The 25,568-nt window shown below is 38.8% G+C and overlaps 1 protein-coding gene across 6 annotated transcripts in view; it reads left to right on the top strand.

Annotated features, from left to right (window-relative positions):
• The window catches only part of B3GNTL1 (UDP-GlcNAc:betaGal beta-1,3-N-acetylglucosaminyltransferase like 1), a 95,633-nt gene that overhangs the window by 2,654 nt on the left and 67,411 nt on the right, over nt 1–25,568 (top strand). For 4 of the 6 annotated variants that reach the window (XR_011741838.1, XM_071816662.1, XM_071816661.1 and 1 more), the window contains exons 2-6: nt 353–469; nt 1,629–1,728; nt 5,742–5,806; nt 12,536–12,601; nt 23,504–23,599. Coding sequence is in view for 5 of the 6 variants with exons in the window: in XM_071816662.1 (XP_071672763.1) it covers nt 353–469; nt 1,629–1,728; nt 5,742–5,806; nt 12,536–12,601; nt 23,504–23,599 (444 nt within the window). In the remaining variant the exon portion in view is untranslated. Of the gene's footprint in view, nt 1–352; nt 470–1,628; nt 1,729–5,741; nt 5,807–12,535; nt 12,602–14,720; nt 14,857–23,503; nt 23,600–25,568 lie in introns of those variants that run through there. The other 2 variants (XM_071816663.1, XM_071816664.1) reach the window with 2 other exon arrangements.

Raw genomic sequence — 25,568 nt, 5'->3', positions numbered from 1 at the left:
ATTAATGGAAGACCAAAGTAAAGAGTGTCATAAGAAATGCAGGAATACTAGAAACAGGTATGGTGTTATAGATGTTTTGTTAGCATTTTTGGTTGAGTACTCTCTTTTGTTTGTGAGATCTACTGAAGGCCATATTATAGAACTCAAAAAATGAAAAAAAAGTTTGATCGAGAAGAAAACAAATAATATGTTTATAATGAAAATAAAGGAACTTTACCTACTTTTAAGGTGCATTATTTGTGAAAGTAGGTTTAAGAAGAATCTAGCACGTTTTGTTTTTAAGGAATGTTCTTATGCTGCAAGTAAACAAGTAGTGTTTACTGACATACATTTGGATTTTTTTTTTTTGTAGTCTGTCATTGTGCCTGTTCACAATAGCGAATGTTGGTTAGATCAGTGCTTGAAGTCGGTTTGGGATCAAGATTTTAAAGAAACCATGGAGCTGTCAGTTTTTAATGATGCCAGTAAGGTATGTTTCAGACCTTGTTTAAAATACTGTCCAAGTAAATACTATCTCTGATAGGAATTCACAGAATTGACTGGGTTGGAAAAGACCTCAGAGATCAGCAAGTCCAACCCTTGGCCCCAACACTGACCCCTGGGGCACACCACTAGTGACCGGCCGCCAGCTGGATGCAGCCCCATTCACCAGCTCTCTCTGGGCCCAGCCCTCCAGCCAGTTCTTAACCCAGCAGAGAGTACACTTGTCCAAGCCATGGGCTACCAGCTTTTGCAGGAGTATATGATGGGAGACAGTGTCAAAGGCTTTGCTGAAGTTTAGATAGACCACATCTACAGCTTTCCCCTCATCCAACAGGTGGGTCACCTGATCATAAAAGGAGATCAGGTTGGTCAGACAGGACCTGCCCCTCCTAAACCCACGCTGGCTGGGTCTGATCCCTTGTCCATCATGAAGGTGCTGTGTGATTGCGTTCAGGATGATCTGCTCCATAACCCTGCCAGGCACCGAGATCAAGCTGACAGGCGTGTAGTTGCCAGGGTCAGCTTTGCAGCCCTTTTTGTGGATTGGGGTAACATTCACCAATTTCCGATGATATGGGACCTCCCCAGTGAGCCAGGACTGTTGGAAGATGACGGAGAGTGGCTTGGCGAGCTCTTCTGCTAGCTCCCTCATCACCCTAGGATGGATCCCGTCTGGTCCCATAGACTTGTGAGGATCCAGATGGCTCAGTAAGTCATCAGCTATTTCCTCCTGGAATACAAGGGGGCTATTCGGCTTCCTATCTTTGTCAACCACCTCCAGAGGCCAGTTGTCCTGAGGGCCACCTGTCTTACTGGTAAAAACTGAGGCAAAGTAGGTATTAAGTACCTCAGCTTTCTCCTCATTTTTTTTTAACTATATTTCCCTCAAAGTCCAACAGAGAATGGAGGTTTTCCTTGCCCCTCCTTTTGTTATTAATGTATTTAAAGAAGGACTTTTTATTATCCCTAACAGAATTGGCCAAATTAACTTCAAATTGCACTTTTGTTTCCCTGTTTTTTTTTCTGCATGATCCTGCTCCTTTCATAAATTCTTCATAAGTAACCAGCCCTTTTGTCTTGTTTGGGACTGTGTTTAATTTGCTATGCAAGTTAAAAGAGCTATATCTCTGTCATCATTTTTCTAGGATGGTTCAGCTGAAATAATTGAAAAATGGAAGATCAAGTTGGAAGATGCTGGTGTTCCAGTAATCGTTGGTAGTAATGATTCATCTCAACCTCGAGGTGGTATGTAGCTTAACAGTGATTTTTTTTTTTTGAGAGTTAAGTTGTTATCGCAAGTATCCTCTGTTTACAGTTTGAAAATTGTCTTTGTAGCCACTTGCATTGCAATTGAAAAAAACCAAAACAACCCACATTGTTTTCCAGAGCTCTCAGTTCAAAAAGTCATCCCAATTTAGAATTTGGCCCCATTGGTTTTGGCTCTGTAGAATTTGTTTATATGTCCAGGAAAGAAGAACTTGGCTTAACACTTGTCCTCTACTCTGCAAAAGAATTTTGTTTAATTATAGTATACATAATGTTGTTAATGCTTACAGTTTTACTGTGGCTTTCTGATATCCGATTTGTCTTCAGGGGCTGGGTTTTAGGAAAAAAGAAATAGAACATTTCTTACATAGGGATTTAAAAATACATGCATATCTTTCAGTATTATAGAATAGGTCCTGAAGTAGAACAAAATACTGGTTTGATATCCCTTTGATGATCAGATGAAAACACAGGTGTCATGGAGGTACCCCAAGGTCGATTTAAGGGACAACAGGGTCCAAAACAACGTTTATTAAACCGGTGAGAAATAGGGTTTTCGCACTCCAAAAGTGACTTGAATACAGGTTCGGATATCAGTTGAGGTAATTATTAAGGGGCAGCAACTAATAAAACAGGAGATCCATAGTGTGCATGCACGTGGCTTCACCAAAAATGATGCCAGGGTTGTTAATTATGGTACTTAGGAAAGTTGATTAGTACTGTTTGTTAATACCATATTATTATATATTTTCCATTTTTATAAAATATTTTCTATGTATAAAGCCTCATTCCTAATTAATTATGTGTGTAAACTAGTTTTTAGTTTGCAAGAACACACAGGTGCAATATCTTGGCAACCATTTCTGTTAAAATTTCGAAGTCAGTTCACCTGTGCACTTTAGGAAGCTGAAACTAAAGCTAAATTCAATTGTGAACTACAAGGAATATTTTGTGCCATTGGAGTTATGTCATATTAATTTCTGTTTTAACATGGCATTTGTCAGTGTTGGGATAGCTGAAATCTGAACAAATCTTTAAGAAATTGGGGGTGGGGGATGCAGCTGTGGGCATTGTTTTGAACAGTATGAAATGACCAGTTCTTTAAAAAACAAAACAAACAAAAAACCTCAAGCTTATTCATGTGGAAGTCACTCTCAGGTCACCATTAAAATGAGGACATCTTTATTGTTGTTACATTTTAGGAGCAGGTTACTTGAAATCCATAGTATTTGTTTGCTTTCAGTGATTTACTTTTATTATGTTAAGGACTAGTTACAACTGTAAGGAGTCCTTCCTTTAAAAGAAGATGCTTTAGTACAGAAACAATGTACTAGTCAGGCTTCACATCTTCAACTATTTACACAAGATTAGGATTTATTTCTAATTCTTTTCTAACGTGTAAAAGAAAAGGGGGGAACCTAGAAAAAAAGAAAGGGTCACTTGCCTAAAAAAAGGAAACCTTTTTCTTTCCAAGAGTAAGGAATGTTAATATCTCACTGAGGCTTAAGTTTTTACGGTTGTAACCATGGTAACAGGCTCTTTTCACCAAGTAAGCAGGCTGTACAAAACTCAGAGACCTGGCACAGACATTCGATTTTGTTCAGTAGAGTAATATTAAAGAAAATTTTTTACTCATGCCAAACATGGGGTTTGTTGTGGTGAAACAATTTTTGATATCTAGTTTCTTCTATGGGGAGTTACATCTCTCTTATTAATAATTTTTAAAATATGTGTATTTTCTTTTGTCCTCTTTAAAAAAATAGCTGGTATATGAATAGCTTCAAGATAGTTTCTGTCTTAATCTTAGAAAGAGATATTTTCCAACTTTTTCTCATAATACTAAATATGTCATGATTGTATTTGAAGTGTTTTATTTGAAAATTATATCTAAAATATTTCAGAAAGTTCATAGAGTATTATAATCGTTATCTTGTAGTTGCCTCTGAGGCTTCTTCACTTTTTTCCTACATTATTGATTCCTCGTATTTCATTATTTTCTGTGAAGGCTGTTGAAATATTGGGGTATAGTAATGACAGCACTGATGTGTCAGTACAGGCTGCTTTACAGCTGGTGAATGATGCATGAGAGTACTGATTTGATTGAAGTTTGGCAAATTTATTTCTATCCTGTTGTTTTACCTCTTGCTTTAGTAGGGACCTCCACAGAATCTGGGTTTTACTTGTTTGGCGTGTCCAGACCTGCTCACTTGCATCAGTTGTTTCACACTAAAACTGCCCATGCCAGGATTCAGCTCTGCTCTTGTGGTAGCTACTGACTTTGCCAGCTGCTTTTTTACAGCCAATAGGAAGGAGAATGAGAATAACTGTATATGTGAAATTAGATATTCACATGTGTATAAAAAGTAATATGTATGTATTATGTAAGATAATAAGTCCAAGAAATCAGTGATGAAGAGAAGTCAAGGTAAGGATCAAGATACTCAGAATACATAAGAAAAGAATAACACAGTTATAAGGAAGAGCCTTTATTAGTAGTGTTCTGTTGGTAGTTGAGATAATGTTCCTTTGAGGCAGTAAGAAATGCAGTCATAAGTCCTTTTCTGTACTTGGACAACTCAGCAAAATAACCAAGGAGCATGTGCATTAAAACTAAGTTAACCTTTGAGCCCAGTTAAATTTATTTTCTGAGCAAACTTAAAACTGTGTCACATAGAAAGAGCAGAGAGTAACAGAAGTCTGCTTTTTTCAAATGCAAAATCAGGAACTTTAGGGATAATATTATTTTAGATTATCCTGTTCCTCAGGGCAGTCATTTGCTGGATTCCCTGACTTGGTTCCATAAATACTTTCAACAAAGCATAAATGTTACATATATGACCAAGTGAAATTTATATAGCATTTTTCAGAATAACACTGGATGCAGCATGGTCTTTCCTTAGAATGCTACCTGTGAGAATTCAAGGACCAGAATGATCTTAGGTAGACCTTGTCTATATACAAAAATTATGCCAGGTAAACACTCCTACCTCACAGATGTGTTTCAGTGGTAAGCTGAGTTCATCTTATTGCTGGTTGCTGCAGCCCCATCGTTACCCTTGACTGTGTATTCCTGCTCCCCTCCCTTTTTTCTGGCTCTGCCATTTGTTTGACCCTCCAGTGTTGTCATCTGCTTCAGAAATTAAGCTGACAAAAAAGTTTTCTTTTGATTCAGCTTCCTGAAATGGCTTGGTAAAAGATGCAACAAGTGTCAGGGACTCAGAAATTGAAAGACGCTAGATGCCAATGTTGTCATTTGGCTGAATATATCTTGTGGTGTGGTCTTCCATGGATGATACAACATGTTACAGTATAAATAACCCAGGTTTGTGCTCCTTGTACGTATATTCTTCGACTTTGGCTCCCCTCAGCATTACATGTACCATTATATAAATGGCCCATGAAATTCTTGTATTTGCATGCTTTATATTTAACAAGCATAATGGAAAATAACTTTTTCTTTGAGTCCTTCTGAGGACTTGGCCCCCTGATGGGAAAAGCAAGTTGCTTAGCAATGTCTTGTTCTTTGGTTGCCTTCTTGTGATGTGTTACTATTTGTTATGACTTAAGAGAAGAGTATGTATATACAACCAGGGGTTTTCAGCATCTGCTCATTGCAGGGGGGTTGGAGTAGCAGACCTTTAAAGGTCCCTTTCAACCCAAACCATGCTGTGATTCTAGAGTCTGAGGTGTCCTGAATGTGAGACATAGGTAGGTGGACTCTTCAAGATACATATTACGTATTATGTCTTTGTGAAGGGCTGATTGTAGTTGGTGGTAGAATTCTAACACAAACAACTGGTAACCACTCAGAGAAGAAGACTGAAATAGGCATACTGTTTAGATATTTACAAATTACCTGGCTTTAAATACGGAAAAATTGTGTACTTTACCTGATACTGATTTTCATATTTCATCTGTTCCTGACTGTAGTAGGATTTAAAAAATGCAAAGCTAAAAGCTACCACGTAATTTTATCTTTGTTTTCTCAACAGTTGGATTTGCTAAAAATCAAGCAGTAATTCAGAGCTCCGGAACCTACCTCTGCTTTCTGGACTCAGTAAGTTAATGCGTCTTGTCTTAGTTTTGTCATTTAAATGCTTTTGGTTTTAATGTAGTTGTTGGTTTGCCTTAAAGACAAGCTGTTCAAAGGTGTTTGAGCATTAAACATGCTGGTTACTATTTATAGCCATAAAGTTGTCTTCCAACCTGCAGAAAGCCTACAGCCTTTACACCATTCTTTGCTCCTGTCGGATTTCACAAGTTGTGAGCTTGGTTGGGCAGGGTTGGCATTTAGATGTTTTCAGGATTTTTGTTTCCCACAATCTTCAGAAAATTATATTGATGAGAAACTAAGAGCTAATCTACTGGCTTTTTGATGCAGAGCAGGAGATGTCTCACCTTCCATCTTGGATTTATTTTGTTTCTGTCCTTTGTTGGATGCTTTCTGTGAACCAGTTCAGCTCACTAACCCACAGATAACTATCTGACTTTATGCAGCTTAGTATGCAGTGAAGGGTTTCAACAAATACGCATAGCTGATCTGAGGAATGGTGCCATGTGGCTGGGATCAGACAAGAAGAGCGAGACCTTTAGGGCTCACTGATCTCAGGAAATTTCACCTGAAGATTGATTCTTTCCTCTGAATTGGAACTAAACTGTGGTTTAGTGTAGTACTAGGAGGAACTGGCTGCTGGAAGCTTAGATTTTTAGGTAGGATTCAACTTAACATGATTGTCTGTGCTTGTTAGAAAATGCCACGAGACCAGGGATGTAAACTCTACAGCCTTACAACCACACACGTTTTAATTTGGGTAATCTTTCAGTTCACAGACTCCATTTGTTGTATCAACCAGATAGAAGGATTTTTTAGTTTGCATGTCAAATTTTTGTGAATTAATCAGTGTAGTGTTGCAGGACACGGTTAAGTGCTGGTATATTTCTTTTGACCCAAGGCAATGCAGCAGAAATTTCTTTTCTTACCATTTAAGAAATTAAGTTCTGCAAGTGGCTTTCCTGGCCTTTATTCTTGCTTTCATTAAATTGACACTGTATTTAGGAGCACAGTGTACCTTTTTAAAGGAGTTTACTTGAATTTAGCCTAGTTTCCCTTTAGCAGTTAGTTGGTTTGGGGTTTTGTTTTACAGAGTGTGTTTAGTGTAAATCTTTGTGTATAGGTTTGAAATACACTAGCTGGTATATATCAATATTTCAGATGATGCCAGTTTTGTTGAGATGAATGAACTAGTATCTAATTCTTTTTGTTTTACATCAGGTAGATACAAATCCAAGTGACATTTAATTGGCCCCTCAGTTCCAGAAGGACAGGGAACTGCTGGAGAGAGTCCAGCACAGGGCAACAAAGATGTTGAAGGGAGTGGAGCATCTCCCGCGTGAGGAAAGGCCGAGGGAGCTGGAGCTCTGGAGCTGGAGAAGAGGAGACTGAGGGGTGACCTCATTAATGTTTACAGATACCTAAAGGGTGAGTGTCAGGAGGATGGAGCCAGGCTCTTCTCGGTGACAACCAGTGATAGGACAAGGGGTAATGGGTTCAAACTGGAACACAAGAGGTTCCACTTAAATTTGAGAAGAAACTTGTTCTCAGTGAGGGTGCCAAAGCCTGGCCCAGGCTGCCCAGGGAGGTTGTGGAGTCTCCTTCTCTGCAGACATTCAAACCCGCCTGGGCACCTTCCTGTGGAACCTCAGCTGGGTGTTCCTGCTCTGGCGGGGGGATTGCACTGGATGAGCTTTCCAGGTCCCTTCCAATCCCTGACATTCTGTGACTGTGAATGATTCCATGGATTTAACTCTCCCATGTTGTGAGTCAGTGAGGCTGTTTACATATCTAAAATGAAAAAAAAAAATAATTAGGTATTACTTATGATTTGCAAAGTTCAGGTGTTCCAGACTTGGACACATAGTACATTTTATGGGGCATTCTAGAGGGTGTGTAGAATGAGTCGCATACGTACTTATGTTGACTGAATTAGCTGAGTCCACATTGTGTGAATGAGAAATTAAGCTACTATTCTCTTCTCCCATGGAGCTTCATATCTTCTCTGTCAAATCTATATACAGTAACTTACTGAAGTAAATTTTGAATTAGTCTTTCTTTTCCATCCAGACAGATCCAGTTGTTTGTAAACCACCAGCAGTAAACTAGAAAATTATCTAAATGAAATTAATTAATATTTTTACTGAGATCTCTTCAGAATTCATAATATGTTATTTACCCTATAGTGTTTATACAGTATGAGTCTTCACGCTGCTGTGTTATTTCTATTTGCCAACTAGCCAACATCAGGGAAAAAAATTGCAACTATTAAGGAATGTAACAGGTGATGATTTTGGATTTCTGCCCCATTGTCATTAGTGGAAATTTATAGTTAATATAATTAAGATGTATTCAAAGTGTTTTGAGAATTTCATTTCTCACAGTGTGGATAAGCTTGGAAGAAGCTACCAAGATTTTCTGTTCTACACATTTCTGTTCCTGCTATTGAGCTAGGTGCTTCAAAATAGAAGGCATTCTGTGCTATCAGAAGCCTGATTTTGATACAAAAGAAGTATTAAATGACTGGCATTACTTAAATGTATTTTCTACTGTCTCTCCTTGTGACTCCCATTTTTTGCTGAAAACAGATCGGAGGAAATAAAACGAATGTGGAAACTGCTACAAGTCTAAAAATTGCTCAATTATTTGGGTGTAGTTAGTAAATGTTGTGTGATAATAGCTGAAACACAGATGTTACCAGCTGTTTAACAACCCCGCTTCTATGCGCCACCTACCTTCTTCATTTCAGTCACCAATCCAGTCTCAGGCTCTCTAGGAAGGAATGTTGATATCAGTCTTTTGGAATGTGCTGCAGTAATGCCAGGGAATTGACCTTCAGACGTGCAGCTGTAGTTTCAGGTTTGCTATAGGTGGATGTGGAGAGAAATGGGGCTGGGTCGCTAGTTTGTATACATTTCATATAGGTGGAGAAATACGTTGTGACTCCGTGTATATTCATTTCAGTCAGAGAAGTGAACGTACAAGCAGATTTGGGAGCATCTTTGGAAGTACTGGCTCCAGAGAGGCTGTTTTGCTTGCTATTCCAGCTGGACTCAAGCTGCTTGTGTTATGTCTCTCAACACAGATTTGTGAGGACAACAAATTTGGAAGAAATGTGGAAAAAAAGGTTACAGAGCTCAGAACTGTCAGAATTTGATCAGCCTGTTCTAGTATGAAGTGGCAGCTGTTTGACTAATAGCTATGATGGAGTTTTTTGCTCTGGTTGTTGACACAAATTTCACCTATATGCTATGTTTTTCCCACTGGGAAAACAAGTAGGAAAAATTGAAGACACTTAAATTGTTAATATTTAACATTTATAGTCTCAGGAAATCTTGGTCATAATGACAACAGAGTGAACTGATGATGCAAATACATTTCACTGATAGCTTTACTCTTCCAGTTGTCTGCAGTTATGACTTTATCTACCAGTTGCATTCTATTGTAACCTTAGTTTGTCAGTTCTCTGGGCTGGTTACCATCTTTTTAAGACTTTGAAAATGCCGTATTGTTCCTCAGTGAGTCAAACTTTCCTCCTGGTGTTGCTGCAGGTTGTATTTTGTGTGTAATAGCAGCAATGGAAAGAATGAAGGTGCTGTTATTGTGAGGATAGAGTGTATCATAGAGTGTATCATCTCTTTTTTGTTTGACCAGCCAAATACGAAGGAATTTGTAAAAGCATGTGATGCTGAGTCTGTAATGTGAGCCTACGAGAGCACTTCAATACTCAGCTGTAATTAGTGTGTTGTTTTGAGTGAACTTAGTTTTAAAAAGTAGATGTGTATTGTACATCGAGTTGTATGTTTTGTTTTACTTTGTGAAGTGCAGACCCTCCCACTTTTAAGGGAAAAATCATGAAGTTATCACTGGGGAGTTCAGTGTGGTTGAGCCAGCCTGGTTGAAGAGGCCAGTGAATGCTTGTCATTTGAATTTACCCAAATTGATTTAAAAAACACATACCGAAGCAACAGCAGTTTTGAGTAATATTCTTGAACTCAGCCTATTGATTTGGTTTTCCTTTTCTTTGACTAAACATATGAGTGAAGTAAAACAAAACAACTAGCTCAGTATAAATTGTGTGTGTTTTTATAAGGAATGGTGCGTCTGGTTGGAAGGAAAACAACGCAGCTGATAGTTGTGTAACTGGCTTTTGTGATTTGGCAGCATCTGTGAGTGGAGTGGCCGCTGACAGGAGCCAGCCAGCTCTGCTGCAGGGAGAGCTGTGCGGGGGACACAAGCAAGCAGAGTCGGTTGGGATGGAAAGGTGATGGAGATCACGGCCCCCCACTGGCAGAAACACATCTGGGCTTGTTTAGAAATCCCTGATGGCTTTTTGCATGAAATAAAGTCCTTTTCATTCTCCCATCTTTCAGCAAACTGTTTTCCTATTCAGAATGGACACTGGAAAACAGGACGCCTGTTTGTAATCAACAAAATTCCTACAACTTCTAGGTTATTTGGGGTGCCTAAAGTAGGATTCTATTTATGTTGCTTTATTTTTTGCTGTTTTCCTGCTTGCTTGTTTGAATTGTAGGTATGTACATATTTAGAGAACAGTAAACCCAGGTATTGCCTGGGATTTTTCTTAATTTTTCTACTAAGTTTGTTGAGTGGGGTCACATGAAAATAGATTTATTTAGAAATGATTTTTATTTAACTATCCTATTGCAACTATATGCTTAGTGAAGGCATGCATCTATTTTAAATATGTTCTTTTGTCCATTCTTTCAAGAAGGGAAATGTCTTTTCAGAATACTGATGATCTTGACGATAGCCTGAGACCCAAATCTGTGGACTTATTCGTTTTGCCCATAGCATCAAAATGACACTGTGTTTTGTTAGAGGGAACTAGACCTTGCTGTCAACTTGTCTACTTATAAAAACATAACATTGACTTGTTTGGTGAATAGGAGATTTGAATTTGGTTTGAATGCTTTCCATACTGGTTTAAGCCTTTTATATCAAGTAGATTGTTTTTCATCTTTGTGAATGTATGAGTTCTGTTAAATTTATCTCTGTTGTGCAGGATCATAAACACTGAACTCTTTTAGCACAAGAGCATATGTTGTAAATTGTAAGAGATAATAAGAACATTGTTCTAAGCATTGAAATTCCTTGGTTTTTGATGGATTTATTTTGCATCTCATTTTGGGGGGATTTAACAAGAACGCATCTAAGAATAGTAAGTAATTAATAAAGGAGTGACCAAATCTCAGTTAAAATATATCTCCTAATGTGTATATGAAAACCAGGTTTTAATTTACAACAATCAGCTCTGTATTTGGCATAAAGAAACAGGATTATGGTGGTTCTTATGGGAAATAGGTTAACTGTTTTATCGAATCAATTGCTTGATATAGTACCTGAATTCTGGTGCCTTATTGATGAAGTTGATTGGATGGTGAATAATATTATTGTAGTTTTGAAGCAACTGATATGCATAGATTGAGAAATCAGAAAGGTTTCTTTCACTCTATTGTTTTTGAAAATCAGTAATGTCTCTTATGCTTCTTACTAAGTAAATACTGAATACAAAATACAGAAAAATACTTTAGACAATGTATTCCTTCCATCTTTCATGAATTTGCATGTAATAAGGGCCAGTTTTATTATTCATTCATTTTATCTTTAACCTTGAATTGTATTAAATAGTTGGATCTACTTCTAAAACTTTTTTCATCCTTTTGTTGCAACTGGAACTTTTAATATGAAAGTTGTTGGAAATACAATATTTGTTTTTTCTTTTAGCTTTAGTAGAAATCTCCTTAGAATGATTTTAATGTGAGGAACAGTTGAAAGAATGGACATAGTACAGGAATTCAGGGCTCCTTTGAATTACGTTTGCCTGAGAAGCTGGGGTCATTTGGAAGTACTCTAAGGAGAAATAGGGTGTGCTAGCTTTAACCAGCATTTAAGAAAGACTGAATCTATCTTCTGAAAAGGAAGGAATATGGCACCACAATAGAAAAGAAAATAGGCAGAAACCTCAGCAGACTAATTGAAGAAAATTTGTGCTATGGTTGGGCATTCTAATAGACTGTAGTTTAGAAAGGATATAATTTTGAACAGGAAATAATGTAATTTTAAAAGGGATATCTCCTATTTGTTCAAGGAAGAATAGCAAGTTTGCTAACTTTTTACAAGGCAACCTGTCTTTTTGTATGTAAACAAAATAGACCTTTATGCTGCAGGTGGAAGAAGTATTAACATCAAATTTACATCTAGGTGGTATGTTTTAAAGCCAGTGTCAATGCTGATGCATTTAGTTTCTGTGTTCATGACATATGACATTGGTAGATCTAGAGACTGCAGGCTTTTCCTTATCAATGAAACAAGGTACAGCCAGACTACAAAGCACATTTCCTCATATTGCTAGAATGTCTCCAATCTCATGCTTTTAATCAGACTTAGTTCCTCACACACTCACTGCCAGTACTGCTGTTAGACTTGTAGGCAAGTTGCTGAATTTCTTTAGAAATGTAAAATGTATGGGTGCCTATATGATACACGTTGAGATCACAACACGGTTGTCATGTAGTAGTTTTGATCAGTTCCAGTTTGAACAGAAGTGAGTTTAATCCGCTAAAAGTGTAAAGTTTCTTAATATTGGTTCCATTTGTATTTCTGACTGCAAGCCAGTAAAATGATGTTAATTTAGCCGCATATTCTACTGTGTGTCTGAGTACTGTACTGTGACCCTTTTTATGTTCAGTAACAGTGTGCTATTTATTCCAGGATGATGTGATGATGCCACAGCGGGTTCGACTGCAGCACGAAGCTGCCATTCAACACCCAAACAGTGTGAGTACTTTTTTCTTGTGTGTATTTCTGTGTTTTTCTTTTAAAGAGTGCCGGATACATCTTTAAAAGGATATGAAAATTTCACAGTAGGGCTAGTGGAGGCAAAGCAATAACCACTGTATTCTTTTCCTTTATTTTTAATCCTTGCGCTGAATAGTAGCTTTGATTTAACTTCTTCCGTTTCTTTTCGATGTTCAGCAAACCAAATGTCATTATGACAGTGATACTCTTTTTCTAATAAGTATACAGATTTCACTAATTATGAAATCTAAAGGAGAATGCCTTTGTTATGTAGCCTTAGTAAGTAATGTGAAAAGCTGCAAAGAATTTGCTACAGCTATGGTTTATCTGATTTTAATATTTAAGAAGCTGTAAACTGTAAGGAACGTATGGGTTGTTGCCACTAATAAACTGGCCTGCAGTTAAATTGATGTTTCTGCCTGTATCTTCCTGCAAACAAAAACATTATTAGGATGTCATTCTTTATTCCTGTGAAATAAACTCTCAAAAATGTTCTATGAGATAGTTGTTTTATGTTCTATGTGATTTTGATTTTAAATTTATTTCTGTGATTAGGGCCAGTATCCTTTAGACAGAGTTTATGTATGTGTTCTGGCTTACCTGAAGATAATAAGTATAAATAATTTGTTATGGCGATTATTTGTCAATGTTATTGTCAGAGATAGTCCTTTATAAAATTGAAACATGAAATTGTATTCCTATCAGCAGTGTTCACCTAAAATAGTATTATTTTCACATCTCTGACATTTTCTCTTGAGAGATTTATTTCAAAGTGCAAGAGGTTTCTGGAAAGGAAAGGTCAATTGACTTGATCTGTCAGCAAGGTATTTCCTGCAGGTCTCAGCACAAAATAGACAGTTTCAAGATTATCACTCTCTGGGAATGAAACACCTTTTGAACTTTTCCTCCACATCACACTTGCTGCAAAGCGGAGATTATTGCGGTTGTTTCAGCTGAGGAATGTCTGCCAAGCAACCTGCTCTTTAGGGGTGGGATGTGTACCTGCTCATCACACCACCTGTATTAGGTCTCAAATGAAATCTGATAATCCTTACAATGTAATTTATCAAATTATAGTTTTAGTAGTATCTGAGTAGCACTTTAGTTCATATGATGAACATAATAAAATTACACATTGAAAGTTGTTTTTGTTCTGATATGAATCAGTTAGCGTAATTCTGCAGTAAAATGTCAAAAAACCGGAGAGGCAAGTTGATCCAGTAAGCTTGGTTTATGGAAACTACGGTTAAGAGCTATCATATTTCTTGCTTGTATGACTTACATTTTTTTATCTATATTTTAAAAAATCAGACTAATTTCAACTAAACAGCTTGTAGTCTATTTAGAAAACACTTCAACTGTTTTGTTTCTATTGTATTATACTTTAGTGCCTAACAACATTCAGTATGAACTATTACATGGCAATCAAAAAAGTAATAATGAGTGCCTGAGTAGACTGAAGAGGGTGTCTTCAGGATATATTCCAAGCAATGCAAACTTGTTCTTCCCATGGTCTAAACTAATCTAAACTTGTGGTCCGGTTTTAGTGTGGTACTACTAGGCTTTTTGTAAAGTTTGAGCTTTGCGCTTTACTGAATAAAACCAGCCAAAGTCCATCTGATTTAGTATGGGAATCAGGGTTCCACCTTTCAGTGATTTGACATATGAGTATCTAAAATCTTCAATTTAAGAAAGTGTAAAAATTCTCAGAAATGAATGATGAGAAAGGCCTGAGGTTTTAAACCTTAAGAAAAATGGTAAGTGTGTGTGCTACACATACGGCATAGACATAGAGCCTGCCTCATGCTATGACTTTCTCTCAACTTCCTAATGAATCAGAGGGTTTCTTTGCAGATTTTTTGGCGATGACCTTTTTTTTTCTTTAAACTTTTACTGGTTTTTATTTTCTATTATTTCTTGCCTCGTATTGTTGGCTCTTTAGGTGTAAGGATTTTCCTTCTTTGTTCTTGAACCCTGCTAAGGCAAAATGGAGGTGTGCTTGAATTGAATGGAACATGGTTTTCCATTTTACAGGGATAGAAAATGTTTGTAATGCCTATGTGAAGTATACCTTCTGGGTTAATATTGTATTTTACAGAACTCTCATTCAGAGGTGAGAAATGGGAACATCTATTCCTGATGAGGAAATAGATCAGTTTGGTCCAGAGCTCCCCAATAGTTCTGACACAACTTGGAGGAAAGTTGAGCTTGCAGCCACAAATCTGCTGACCAATGTAAGGAAGACTGCTTTTCTTGAAAGAATGATCTCTCTACTGTCCTCACAGTAATAATGCCATTCAGTTTTCTGGCTTTGCAAGACAATTGGGGATGTTTGAATGAAGTTCCCTTCTGTATTTGAAGCTCTGACTGTAGCTTCAGTCGGTGTGATCAGCCACAGTAGGTGGAGAAAAAAACCAAAAAAGCAGAAGCTTGAGCAATGCCTGTGAAGCAGTGAGCTTTTTCGGTTTGTTCCTGAAATTCTAATTTTTGGACTTGGACTTTCCACTGTTTTGCAACTTCTTCTGACCTGGATTTTTGACTTTATGTATTGTCAGTGTACTTTCAGAAATGTTTTTCCTAATTCTAGCTCTGCTGGTTGCTTCTGGGAGACAGAATTCCCAATGGGCTCTGATATTGGATGCTTCACGTAAGAAAAGTCTCCAACTTTCTCCACCAAGAGGAATCTCCCAGATCCTCACTGATCCCTGAGGTTCTTCCTCTTTCATGTTATTCTTAAATGCAGACCACTTTACCCTGACTAGAAGCCTGATTGCTAAAGAGTGGAATGAAAGATATCAGATGTCTTTGGAATGGTTCTCCAACCAGTTGTTCCTCAGGGAAACCGGTGTCCCTGTTCCTGAAAAAGCAAGAGGCTTGGCCCAGGTTCAGGTGCTGGAATATGACTGGGCTAACACTGCAGCAGCCCTCAGCTTTATTTCCTGTGTTGTAGACTACTTAATCATGCTTTAAAGAGCAAGAGCAAATTTATCTCTACTCTCTTAAGCTATTCTTATCTTGAAGACTTAAAAAAAGCCCAACTTGTAAGATGGAACTGTTCTGTCATCAGTAACATTTAGAGTAGAGGATTTTGAATCGCAAAAGACAAATTAGGAATACATTATGATTTTATTAAATGCAGCTCTCTAGAGCTGCTATCGTCTTGTCCTCTGGTGAATATTTTTCATTATATCCAAGTCCTGTTGACAGGCATCCTATAAATAGGACGCTATTAGGAGAAAGGAGTTTTTAAGACCTTGCATATTTATTCTACAAATTCTTAAGCTCTGCTAGCTCAGTATGAATACCTGATTTTAGCAGTTTGAAAACTTAGGGACATTGCACAGTCTGTTATAACAGGAAGCTGCATCCCGCAGTCTGAGGGGAATGAAAAAAGATTTCAAGGCCTTGGGACGGATGGTAAAAGAGTCTGGGGCTCAAGTGATTTTCTCTTCCCTCCTTCCAGTTTTGGGTGATGATATGGGAGGGAATAGAAAAATTCAGTCCCTAAACAACTGGCTACAGGACTGGTGCTACAGGCAGGGCTTTGGGTTCTTTGATAACAGCTGGTTTTACAAGACACCAGTCCAAACAGTGATATGTGGGAAAGGTTTATCTTGCAGGGGCAAAAGGGACAGGAATTAGCAGGGCTCATTTGGAGAACTTTAAACTGGACTCGAAGTGGGATGGGGCTGTAGCTGGGCTTGCATCAGTTGGGCATCACTCTAGAGCTGACGAAGGCTGGGAGGCCTCCCATACCCCTGGGGTGAAATGGGTGTGCTCAGCTCACTCTCTGAAATGCCTGCACACCCATGTGTGCAGCATGGGGAATAAGCAGGAGGAGTTAGAAACCTGTGTTAGGGCAGGTGATTATGACCTGGTGGCAACTACGGAGACATGGTGGGACAGCACACATGACTGGAATGTGGTCATGGATGGCTGTGTCCTTTTCAGGAAAGACAGGCCAGCCAGGCACGGTGGTGGAGATGGTCTTTATGTGAGAGAGCAACTACAATGTATTGAGTATTGTCCAGGCATGGATGAGGAGCGAGTTGAGAGTCTATGGGTGAAAGTTAAGGGGCAGGCTGGCAAGGGTGACACTATTGTGGGCATCTATTATAGGCCACCAGACCAGGGTGAGGAAGCTGATGAGGCCTTCTACACAGAGCTGAGAGCAGCCTCCCAATCACAGGCCCTGGTTGTGGTGGGGGATTTTAACTTCCCTGATGTTTGTTGGAAGGACCACTCGGCCGGCAGCCACAGTCCAGGAGGTTCCTCCAGTGCCTTGACAAGAACTTTGTGATGCAAAGGGTGGAGGAGCCGACTAGAAGAGGTGCACTGCTGGACCTCATCCTCACTAACAAGAAGGGTCTGGTTGAAGCGATAGAGAACTGCGTTGGTTTCAGCAACCATGAGATGGTCCCAACAGCTGGAATCAAGAGGCAGGCAAAGGAAATGAAGAATATTATTTCCTTTTGTTTTCACTGGCTGAATAAGAGGACAATCTTTACCAGTGTGAGAATGAACACCTTTCTTTTTGTTGTGAAATCACTAACCTCTTTCCGAAACAGGTAGGATACCTAGACATGTCAGAGAACACTTGAGTACAACCATTTGCATTTCTTCAATGAGCAATTATCACTGTTTTGCATCTCTAAAGCAAATTTTTGGCATATTCTGTAGCTTGGATTTAGATCAAGAGCTGCAGTGCCTAAGGCCATTTTAATCTGTTGCACTATCTGAATATGTTAACCAACTGGCTAACTTCTGCAAATCTTTGATGGTTAAAGTGACTGTAAGGTAGTTGATTGGGCGAAGGTGAACAATGTGTGGCACTCCTAGTTCACAGACCTGTTCGTCTACCTCTGGGAAAGCTGTAAACAAATATTGCACAATCAGCAAATGAATTGGAGACAGGAACAAGTGAATGAGAGAGCTGAGCTTGGTCCTTTCTTTTTGGCACAGCTCTAGGCCAAGTGTTGGATGTTCCTCCCCAACCTCTGCTGAAGCTGACAAAATAAACTTAGAAATGAAGATTTTTCTTTTTCCCCCTTTTCTTTTGGTCTGAACACATACCTTTCTTGATTCTGAAAGTTCTAATAGTTTTTTTTATTGTTGCTGTACCCTGTGCCATTGTACTTGCCTAGACCTGTTACACGTTGCTATTACGTCTTAGAAAGACTGTTTTTTTCTCTCCCCTCCCTCATTTTCCTTGCCTGTTGCTTATTGAGTGCTAGTTTGAACCATTTCACTCTTTTTTGTGACTAAAATCATCATATTCCATTGATTCTTGATTATTTCAGTCCTTTTAGCTTCCATCTTATTAATTTAAATCAAGATCTGAAAAATTAGGAGATCCTCTGTTATAGGTGTAATTAAAGGAATAGATTTAGTTGTACATCAAGTAGATACTAATGTGGAAAAGAGCTTTTAAGGTCAGTATTCTGAGTGTTCTTATGGCTGGCATGAGAATGAGACCTGATTCTTTTTGAATTACCTAAAGAACAACAATGTTTTAGCTGTTTTTATATTGGCAAGAGACAGAGGTTTTCTGTTAATCCATGAGAGCACTACTTTGAGAATGGCTTAGCAAATACTGAACTTCGTTTTTTTCTGAGTGCAAAAAGATTAATAGACATTCTTACATCATCTGTCAGCAAGTTCCGTATTTTAGATCTAGCTCTTGTCCTTGGAAGGAGGGAGGTGATTCTAGGTAGTTGGACCAGTTTCCATATACTGTCTTCCATATCGGAGCAGTTCTTTAAGTCAGAGTGTGCGCTGATGGTTTTGTATACAAAAAGAGCACTGCACATAAATAGCATGTTCGAAGTGATTTGTTTTGTCGAGTAGTCAAGACATTGTGTACTCAACTAGTGGAAAACACATCCAGAGAACTGTTTCCATCTCATCTCAGGTGTGCAACTGTACATGTAGAAACACTTGTGACAGAATTCCAGTGCAGCATCACTCACTAGAACACTGCCTTGTACAACAGAAACTTTTCAGTGTAGCCTTTTACTGAGCAGCTGTGCCATAATATATCACATTAATGTGCTTTGTGAATTTATTTGGTTCCTGCTTATTATCACAGGTCTGGAATAAAGGCAGAAGATTGTTTTATCTGTCTTGTGCCAGGCCAGGCTGCTTTGTGATGAAAGGGAGCATGGGATAAAAAATAAAAATGGGAAGAGAAATAAAGAAAGAGGCCACATTGGCAGTCAACAGGAGCAGTTTGGGAACACTGGCAGTCCTCAGTGTGTGGAGATTTTACATTCCGCATACCAGTGGAGTTTGGTCACCTCTGAAAGATCTTAAAGCCTTTTGTTTGCTGTATCTTCTTATTAGTCTAATGTTAGTGTAGTCCTGAAAATAACAGATTACCTTTCAGACTGCACGCTGTCCTTCCTCTCTGTACTTTCTCTTGGAGTCAAAATAGTTATTATGCAGTCTGGTAATTACATTTCACTTAGACATGGATTTATTCTATGTAATGAACAAGGTAGCCTTGTTTGTATGGCAAGAACTGGCAGAATTGAGATAATGCATGTCTGCTATACCTATGTCTTGTTCTTAAAATAGTCTTTTGTTATGTAGTACTAATTGGAATTCAGAAGCTCTATGGATTTTCATATAATTGCACCTGGTATTTTTTTTTAAACTGAAAACCACGCAAAGGAGCAGTTTATTAGATGTTTTGCTGTTCTAGTGAACCTACAAGTCTTTAGTAAACTCATTAAGAAGTGACCAGAAGTCTAAATGTGTTTATGAACTATTCAGCATATTTGGATCACAGTATGATGTGACAGTTGGAAGAAAAAAGTGCTGTATTAAGAGTATATCTTGGGGGGTGGTTCAGCAGACAGAAGCTGAGACCTCTATAGCTGTGATGAGAGCGGTGCTCAACCCCAGCTAATATTTCCAACAGTATTAGCAGGGCTTGTAGCTGCTCTCACAGCAGCTTTGCAGCTTCTGGTCAGCCTGGAACGTGGGCAAACGGAGGTTATATCTGCCTACAAAAGACTTAGTCTCAGGAGCTTTAGATCAGGTCTTGTTTAACTGAAGTAGTGTGATGCAAGGGACAAGGATTTCATTTAGGAGTGAGAAGATGCAAATTTGCCTCCAGAATGGCTTTACCATTCTTCATATACTGTTTTAAGGAAGGGGTCAACAACGTTGTTTTGTAGTCTGAGCCTTCAGTCCTGAGGGATTTTATTACCTTTTCTCTACTTAAATTAGACAGTGTTTAGTCTGGACTGCAAAAATAGGTAAGTAGGATCTTGTATATAATTTTGCAGGTGTGGAAAGATAATAAGCATATGTGAAGCTTTGCTAAACTGTCATTAAACATAATGTTGGAATATTGCCTCTCTGTTCGATGTGATAGAGAAGTCCCTCCATTTAAATTCTACCCTTCTTGTGTGCAACGAGTTAATTGTTGTTGGTGATCATCTCTCCTGTGTCTTCTACTGAAGTCCAGGTTTTGCCAATCTCCCTTTTATTGTTTTGTCTTGAAGTTGTTGCGTATAGCTTAGCAGATTTTTCTTTGATAAATGCTTTCATTTTGTACATGAAATTAATATCTTCATCCTGTAGAACTTAAGTAATCTTTATTTCTCCTTAGCTAATTTACATCAGCTCTCCCTCTGTCTCCCTTACTCAGCACATTTCAGACAGAGCAGTGTGTGTTGCCCAGACATGTCCTAGCAAGCAATGCCTATAGACTTTAGCTTTAATATAAGCATTAAGTCATATAACAGCTATTAAAGAGAAATGAATTGGATGCAGGCATGTCTTGAAGGATAGATGAATAGATCAAATATGTTTGCTTAACTCTTTTAATAGGAATTTGGTCCACTGGAAGGGCTAAGTAGATCTGAGGAGGCTCTGGTCTGTCTTTGGTGTGGACAGAGGGGAAAATGAGATTATATTCCTGAGGTGATTACCTGCAATTGTTGATTGTCTGTTTGTGATGCAGGAGTGTATTGGGTTTTCTGTGGCAAGGTCTTGGTAGTGGAGGGGCCACAGTGGTGGCTTCTGTGAGAAGCTGCTGAAAGCTTCCCTGCTGTCCCGTAGAGCCAATGCCAGGGGGCTGCAAGTCGAACCCACTGCGGGCCGAGGCTGAGCCCATCAGCGATGGTGGTAGCGTCTCTGGGATAACTCTTTAATACTTTATGCCTGGTTCCGCTATACTGCACACCATAAACAAACTACAAGTCTTTAACATTTTTCTCCAGCCTTTGGAAACTGTAAGTCTAAATTAAGGCTATCCAGTATTGATACGTAGAAGAATATATATATTTATGAAGTTGGGAAATTGACATTAGAGGTTTTTCAAAGTTATTTATACTATTTTAATAATCTTCTGGTGTGGAGGGTAGAAGAACAGAGGAGCAGTTGTGTGAAGGTTTTGTTCTGAAGTCGCGACAGTGGAGTATATTTAGGAGGAGAAAATATGATGCCTTTTCTTTTTCTGTGCTGAAGAATGCAAAGATTCTTTCTTTGACAATAAGATTATTATTATTATTATTATTATTATTATTATTATTATTATTATTATTATTATTATTATTATTATTATTGTGGCTTCCATTAATTGGGCTTTTCCATCTATATCACCCAGATCTGCTGGAATTCAGCTGTGTCTTTGCTTTTTATTAGGCAGCTTGTTTAAAGATTCTTTTCAATTTGGTATTTCTGAAAAACCACAGTGCATTTTCGAAGTTGCAATGTCAGTTTAAGCCTGTTCTACATTTAATCAAATATCTCAAATGAGAAACATCCCAACTTACACCACTTTGTAATTAAATTTGTGTTTAATATGGCCTCCACATGCCAATAACCCCATCGAGTGATTGTTGTTACTGGAGTTTTATATTAATGAATGTCTGATTGTAATGTAGACTTTGAGTATATTTCATTTTTAAAACTGTCTGTAGTGTAAGACATTAGAAAAGTCAAGATTCCCTCGTCCTTGTGTTCAGGTGTTTTGCTTTGGTGGTAACTATTACTAATCTAATCATACTTTGTGGAGCTACAAACACAAGAGAAATCAGTTTTAAAGTAGAAATTGTGCAAATATATTGGTCTTTTTGACTGTTCTTAAGCTTCATGTAAAGAATTAGTTGTGTAAGTGTCATGACAGGATCCAAGGAGTTTACCTAATTTGGATGAAATGAGGATTGCGTGTGCACCGGCCTTAATACAGAGGTTGAACCCTTAGATCTTGGTTCTCCCAGGGTGGCAGATTTTGAATGAGGCCTTCTGAGGCCTCATGCTTTTTCCTCCCTAAGCTAGATATCAGAATCCTGGGGCTTACTCATTCACCTTCAAAAAGGACTTCTGAAACTTGTTTCATTTCCTGTAGTATCTACAGACTTGCTGTTGTATCTCTGCAGTGATACTTACTTGAAGTTTTTCCAAAAATGTCATGTTCGTACTTCATGATTTCACATGCATGACAACATCCTTTTTAAATGTACGTGTGGTGTGATGCCCAGATGTGCTCATTCTGATTACACCACCTTGACTTCTTGCTTTTCATATACATTCACTAAAGGAAATTCAGACTTTCTTGGGTTTTAATGTGCTGAAAATAAACATGTAACATCCTATTGTGGACTTTGGACTCGAACCAGTGCCAAGTAGAACGCTTAATGCTTTGCTCTTCTGTGAACTGCTGTAGTTCTTTCCTGTGAGATAGAATTTTTTTTTATTTATGATTCATGTTACTGTGTTCTCTACCAGCAATGTTAATACTGCATTATGGCAAGTTTCCAGTTGGAATATGAAGTGTGTTGCATTTGTCATATATCACAGAATCCCAGAATGTCAGGAATTGGAAGGGACCTCGAAAGCTCATCCAGTGCAATCCCCCCGCTGGAGCAGGAACACCCAGCTGAGGTTCCACAGGAAGGTGTCCAGGCGGGTTTGAATGTCTGCAGAGAAGGAGACTCCACAACCTCCCTGGGCAGCCTGGGCCAGGCTCTGGCACCCTCACCCTGAAGAAGTTTCTTCTCAAATTTAAGTGGAACCTCTTGTGCTCCAGTTTAAACCCATTACCCCTTGTCCTATCATTGGATGTCACCGAGAAGAGCCTGGCTCCATCCTCCTGACACTCACCCTTTAGATATCTGTAAACATTAATGAGGTCACCCCTCAGCCTCCTCTTCTCCAAGCTCCAGAGCCCCAGCTCCCTCAGCCTTTCCTCACACGGGAGATGCTCCACTCCCTTCAGCATCTTTGTTGCCCTGTGCTGGACTCTCTCCAGCAGTTCCCTGTCCTTCTGGAACTGAGGGGGACAGAACTGGACACAGTATTCCAGGCGTGGTCTCACCATGGCAGAGTAGAGGGGCAGGAGAACCTCTCTGACCTACTGACCACCCCCTTCTAATCCACCCCAGGTACCATTGGCCTTCCTGGCCACAAGGGCCCACTGCTGGCTCATGCTCATCCTGCTGTCCACCAGGACCCCCAGGTCCCTTTCCCCTACGCTGCTCTCTAACAGATCATTCCCCAACTTAGACTGGAACCTGGGGTTGTTCCTATCCAGATGCAAGACTCTACACTTGCCCTTGTTATATTTCATTACATTTTTCCCTGCCCAACTCTCCAGCAATTGCCTGAAAAGGCCAAAGTTTGCCTTGCTGAAATCCAGGGTTGCAATTCTGCTTGCTATCCTGCTCGCTGTCCTGCTCCTGCCACATGAGATCCTGAACTCCACCTTCTCATGCTCGCTGCAACCAAGGCAGCCCTCAACCTTTACCGCTTAAACCAGAATGATGCTAGTTCTTGGAGTTGCCATGTTTTGAATGCTTATTTTGTCATCTTGGTGCTGTGTGGGTGTACTGCAGTTCACAGTATGTGATTTATCTCATTTTACTTTAGATTATCGGTTGCCAAGTCAGAAGAGAGCCAGTAGACTCCACTGAACGGTATACTCGTTGGATCAATAATCTGACTGAAGAACAACTTCTTACACAGGTATTCTTGTTTCAGCTGTGACTGAAAATATGGCAGAAAAATAGGGCAAGAGCTTTATTTAGATGGATTCTTTTCAGTTATTAGCAATACTTGATAATTTACGAAAGGTGTCATATTCTGATATTTAAAGGCTTGTCTGCAATAAGAATCAAGTTTAGGGTGCATGTGATCGTTATGCAATGATGACTTCACAATGAGTGAGAATGAAGGTTTCAACTTGAGGTTCAAAGCGAACCTTACATTTCTCACTGCTGTCCGAGGTTAAATGTGTATGCTTTCAGGTTCTAATAAGTAGGCCAGTGTTTTCTTTTTAAGAGGTGTATTTAGATATAAAAGGAAAAAAGTATTTCTTGAGAATTATCTCACTCTCTCCACCAAGGTTAGGTACTGACCACTTCTGTATCTCTTTAAGTTTTGCTAGAGATCATTTTAAAATAGCAGGTCTCCAAGCCTTAAACATTTGGTTCATTATACATGTTTATAAGATGCTTCTTGTGCAACTGACGATGACAGTTTTGGTGTAAAGAAAGGTTGTTTCGTTAGGCAGGCAGCCAGTGCTGAACTGGAAGAGGCTTTGGCAGGAACAAGTTAAACTGTGGAATAAATCAGTCCGGCTTGTGGAGGAACGTGTGTACTGAGCATTGTAAGAAATCCAATGGGTGGTTAGCAGAAAGCATCCCAGCAGGCATTGATGCAAGCATTTGGGGCTGGGTTTTGTGATGCTGTGGTAGGACGACATTTGCTTTTGATTTTCCTGGGTTTAAGTGGCTGGAAAGATTAACATAGCCTTGTTTGTTAGACTTCATTGTCAACTGTGTTGTGTTCTCCATTACCCTAACCCCCAAAGACATATTTAGAGTCTCTGGTATGGTCATTGTAGCACAAGAAGTAATGCATAGACATTGTTTTAAAATCAGCAGTGGTATTACGGTTCCCTATAATTCACCAAGTGAAAGTCGTTCCAGAAAAAGTTACCCATGGAATATTTGGATTTGCCTTTGAGTATGCGTTAGAAAAAAATACAGATTTAAACCAGTGTATTTATGTGACAGCAACATCTGCACCACTGTGTTGTTGAAGAGAAGAGGAAGAAAAACTTGAAGATGTATAAACTTGTCCTACACAATCTAAAGTGTTTCATCTAAGTGGCCACTGGTTGAGGTCTTTAATGAATTAAGCTAGAAATTAAAAGAAATATCCTAATTCTGAGATTATTTAAAGGGGGTGCTCAAAAAAGAAAACCTTTTAAGATGCGGATGTATGTCTTCTGGAAGACATTATTTAATGTTGTGTTGCTGATAGTAGGATGCAAATACAGTGACCTGGTAAGTCCCTTGCAATCTTATGTGCCTACAAATATCTCATAAAGACTTAATAAAGCAGCATGTGCAATCCATTATTTTTACATATGATTTAGATTCACACATTTTACAAATAGATGAGGAATTTTGGAAAATATATTGGGTTTGGAACTAGAAGGCTGCATTGGAGAACTTGTGCTACTTGTCCTAGAGTATATTAACAAGATGAGGTTTATAGATTTGCACTATTTATGTGCTCCTAAATATTTTTTTTTTTTTTTTTACTTTGTTACTTGTTCTCTACCAAATTTAATGCAGAAATAAAAGTTCCTGGAAGACCTAGGTTTCTGAAACTTGTGTGGAAGTATGAATCTAGGGGAGATTGTCGTGCACCAGCTGCAATTCGTATGTCGTTGGGCACCACCACATCCACTTGGACAGAGATTTAGGTGCCCAGTGACAGAGAACCAGCTTCAGCTGTGGCACACAGCTGTAGGAGCTTTGGCTTTTCTGCCACTGACGCTGAAAGAACTGCTTCATTTCCAGAGCAGTACAGGTCGGCATAGAGCACCCCTCTTGCCCTGCTGTCCATTCTTCTGGTCAGAAATTCAGGTAGGAAGGTAATTGTTTTGCTTTTCCTTAAGTAAGTATGGGGAGGAGGAGGAATT

The sequence above is a fragment of the Patagioenas fasciata genome, chromosome 18 (genome assembly GCF_037038585.1).
Source record: "Patagioenas fasciata isolate bPatFas1 chromosome 18, bPatFas1.hap1, whole genome shotgun sequence".
NCBI classification, from domain to species: domain Eukaryota; kingdom Metazoa; phylum Chordata; class Aves; order Columbiformes; family Columbidae; genus Patagioenas; species Patagioenas fasciata.
The sequence above is the reverse complement of the archived record's forward strand: the minus strand, read 5'-3'. Positions and strand labels throughout refer to the sequence as shown.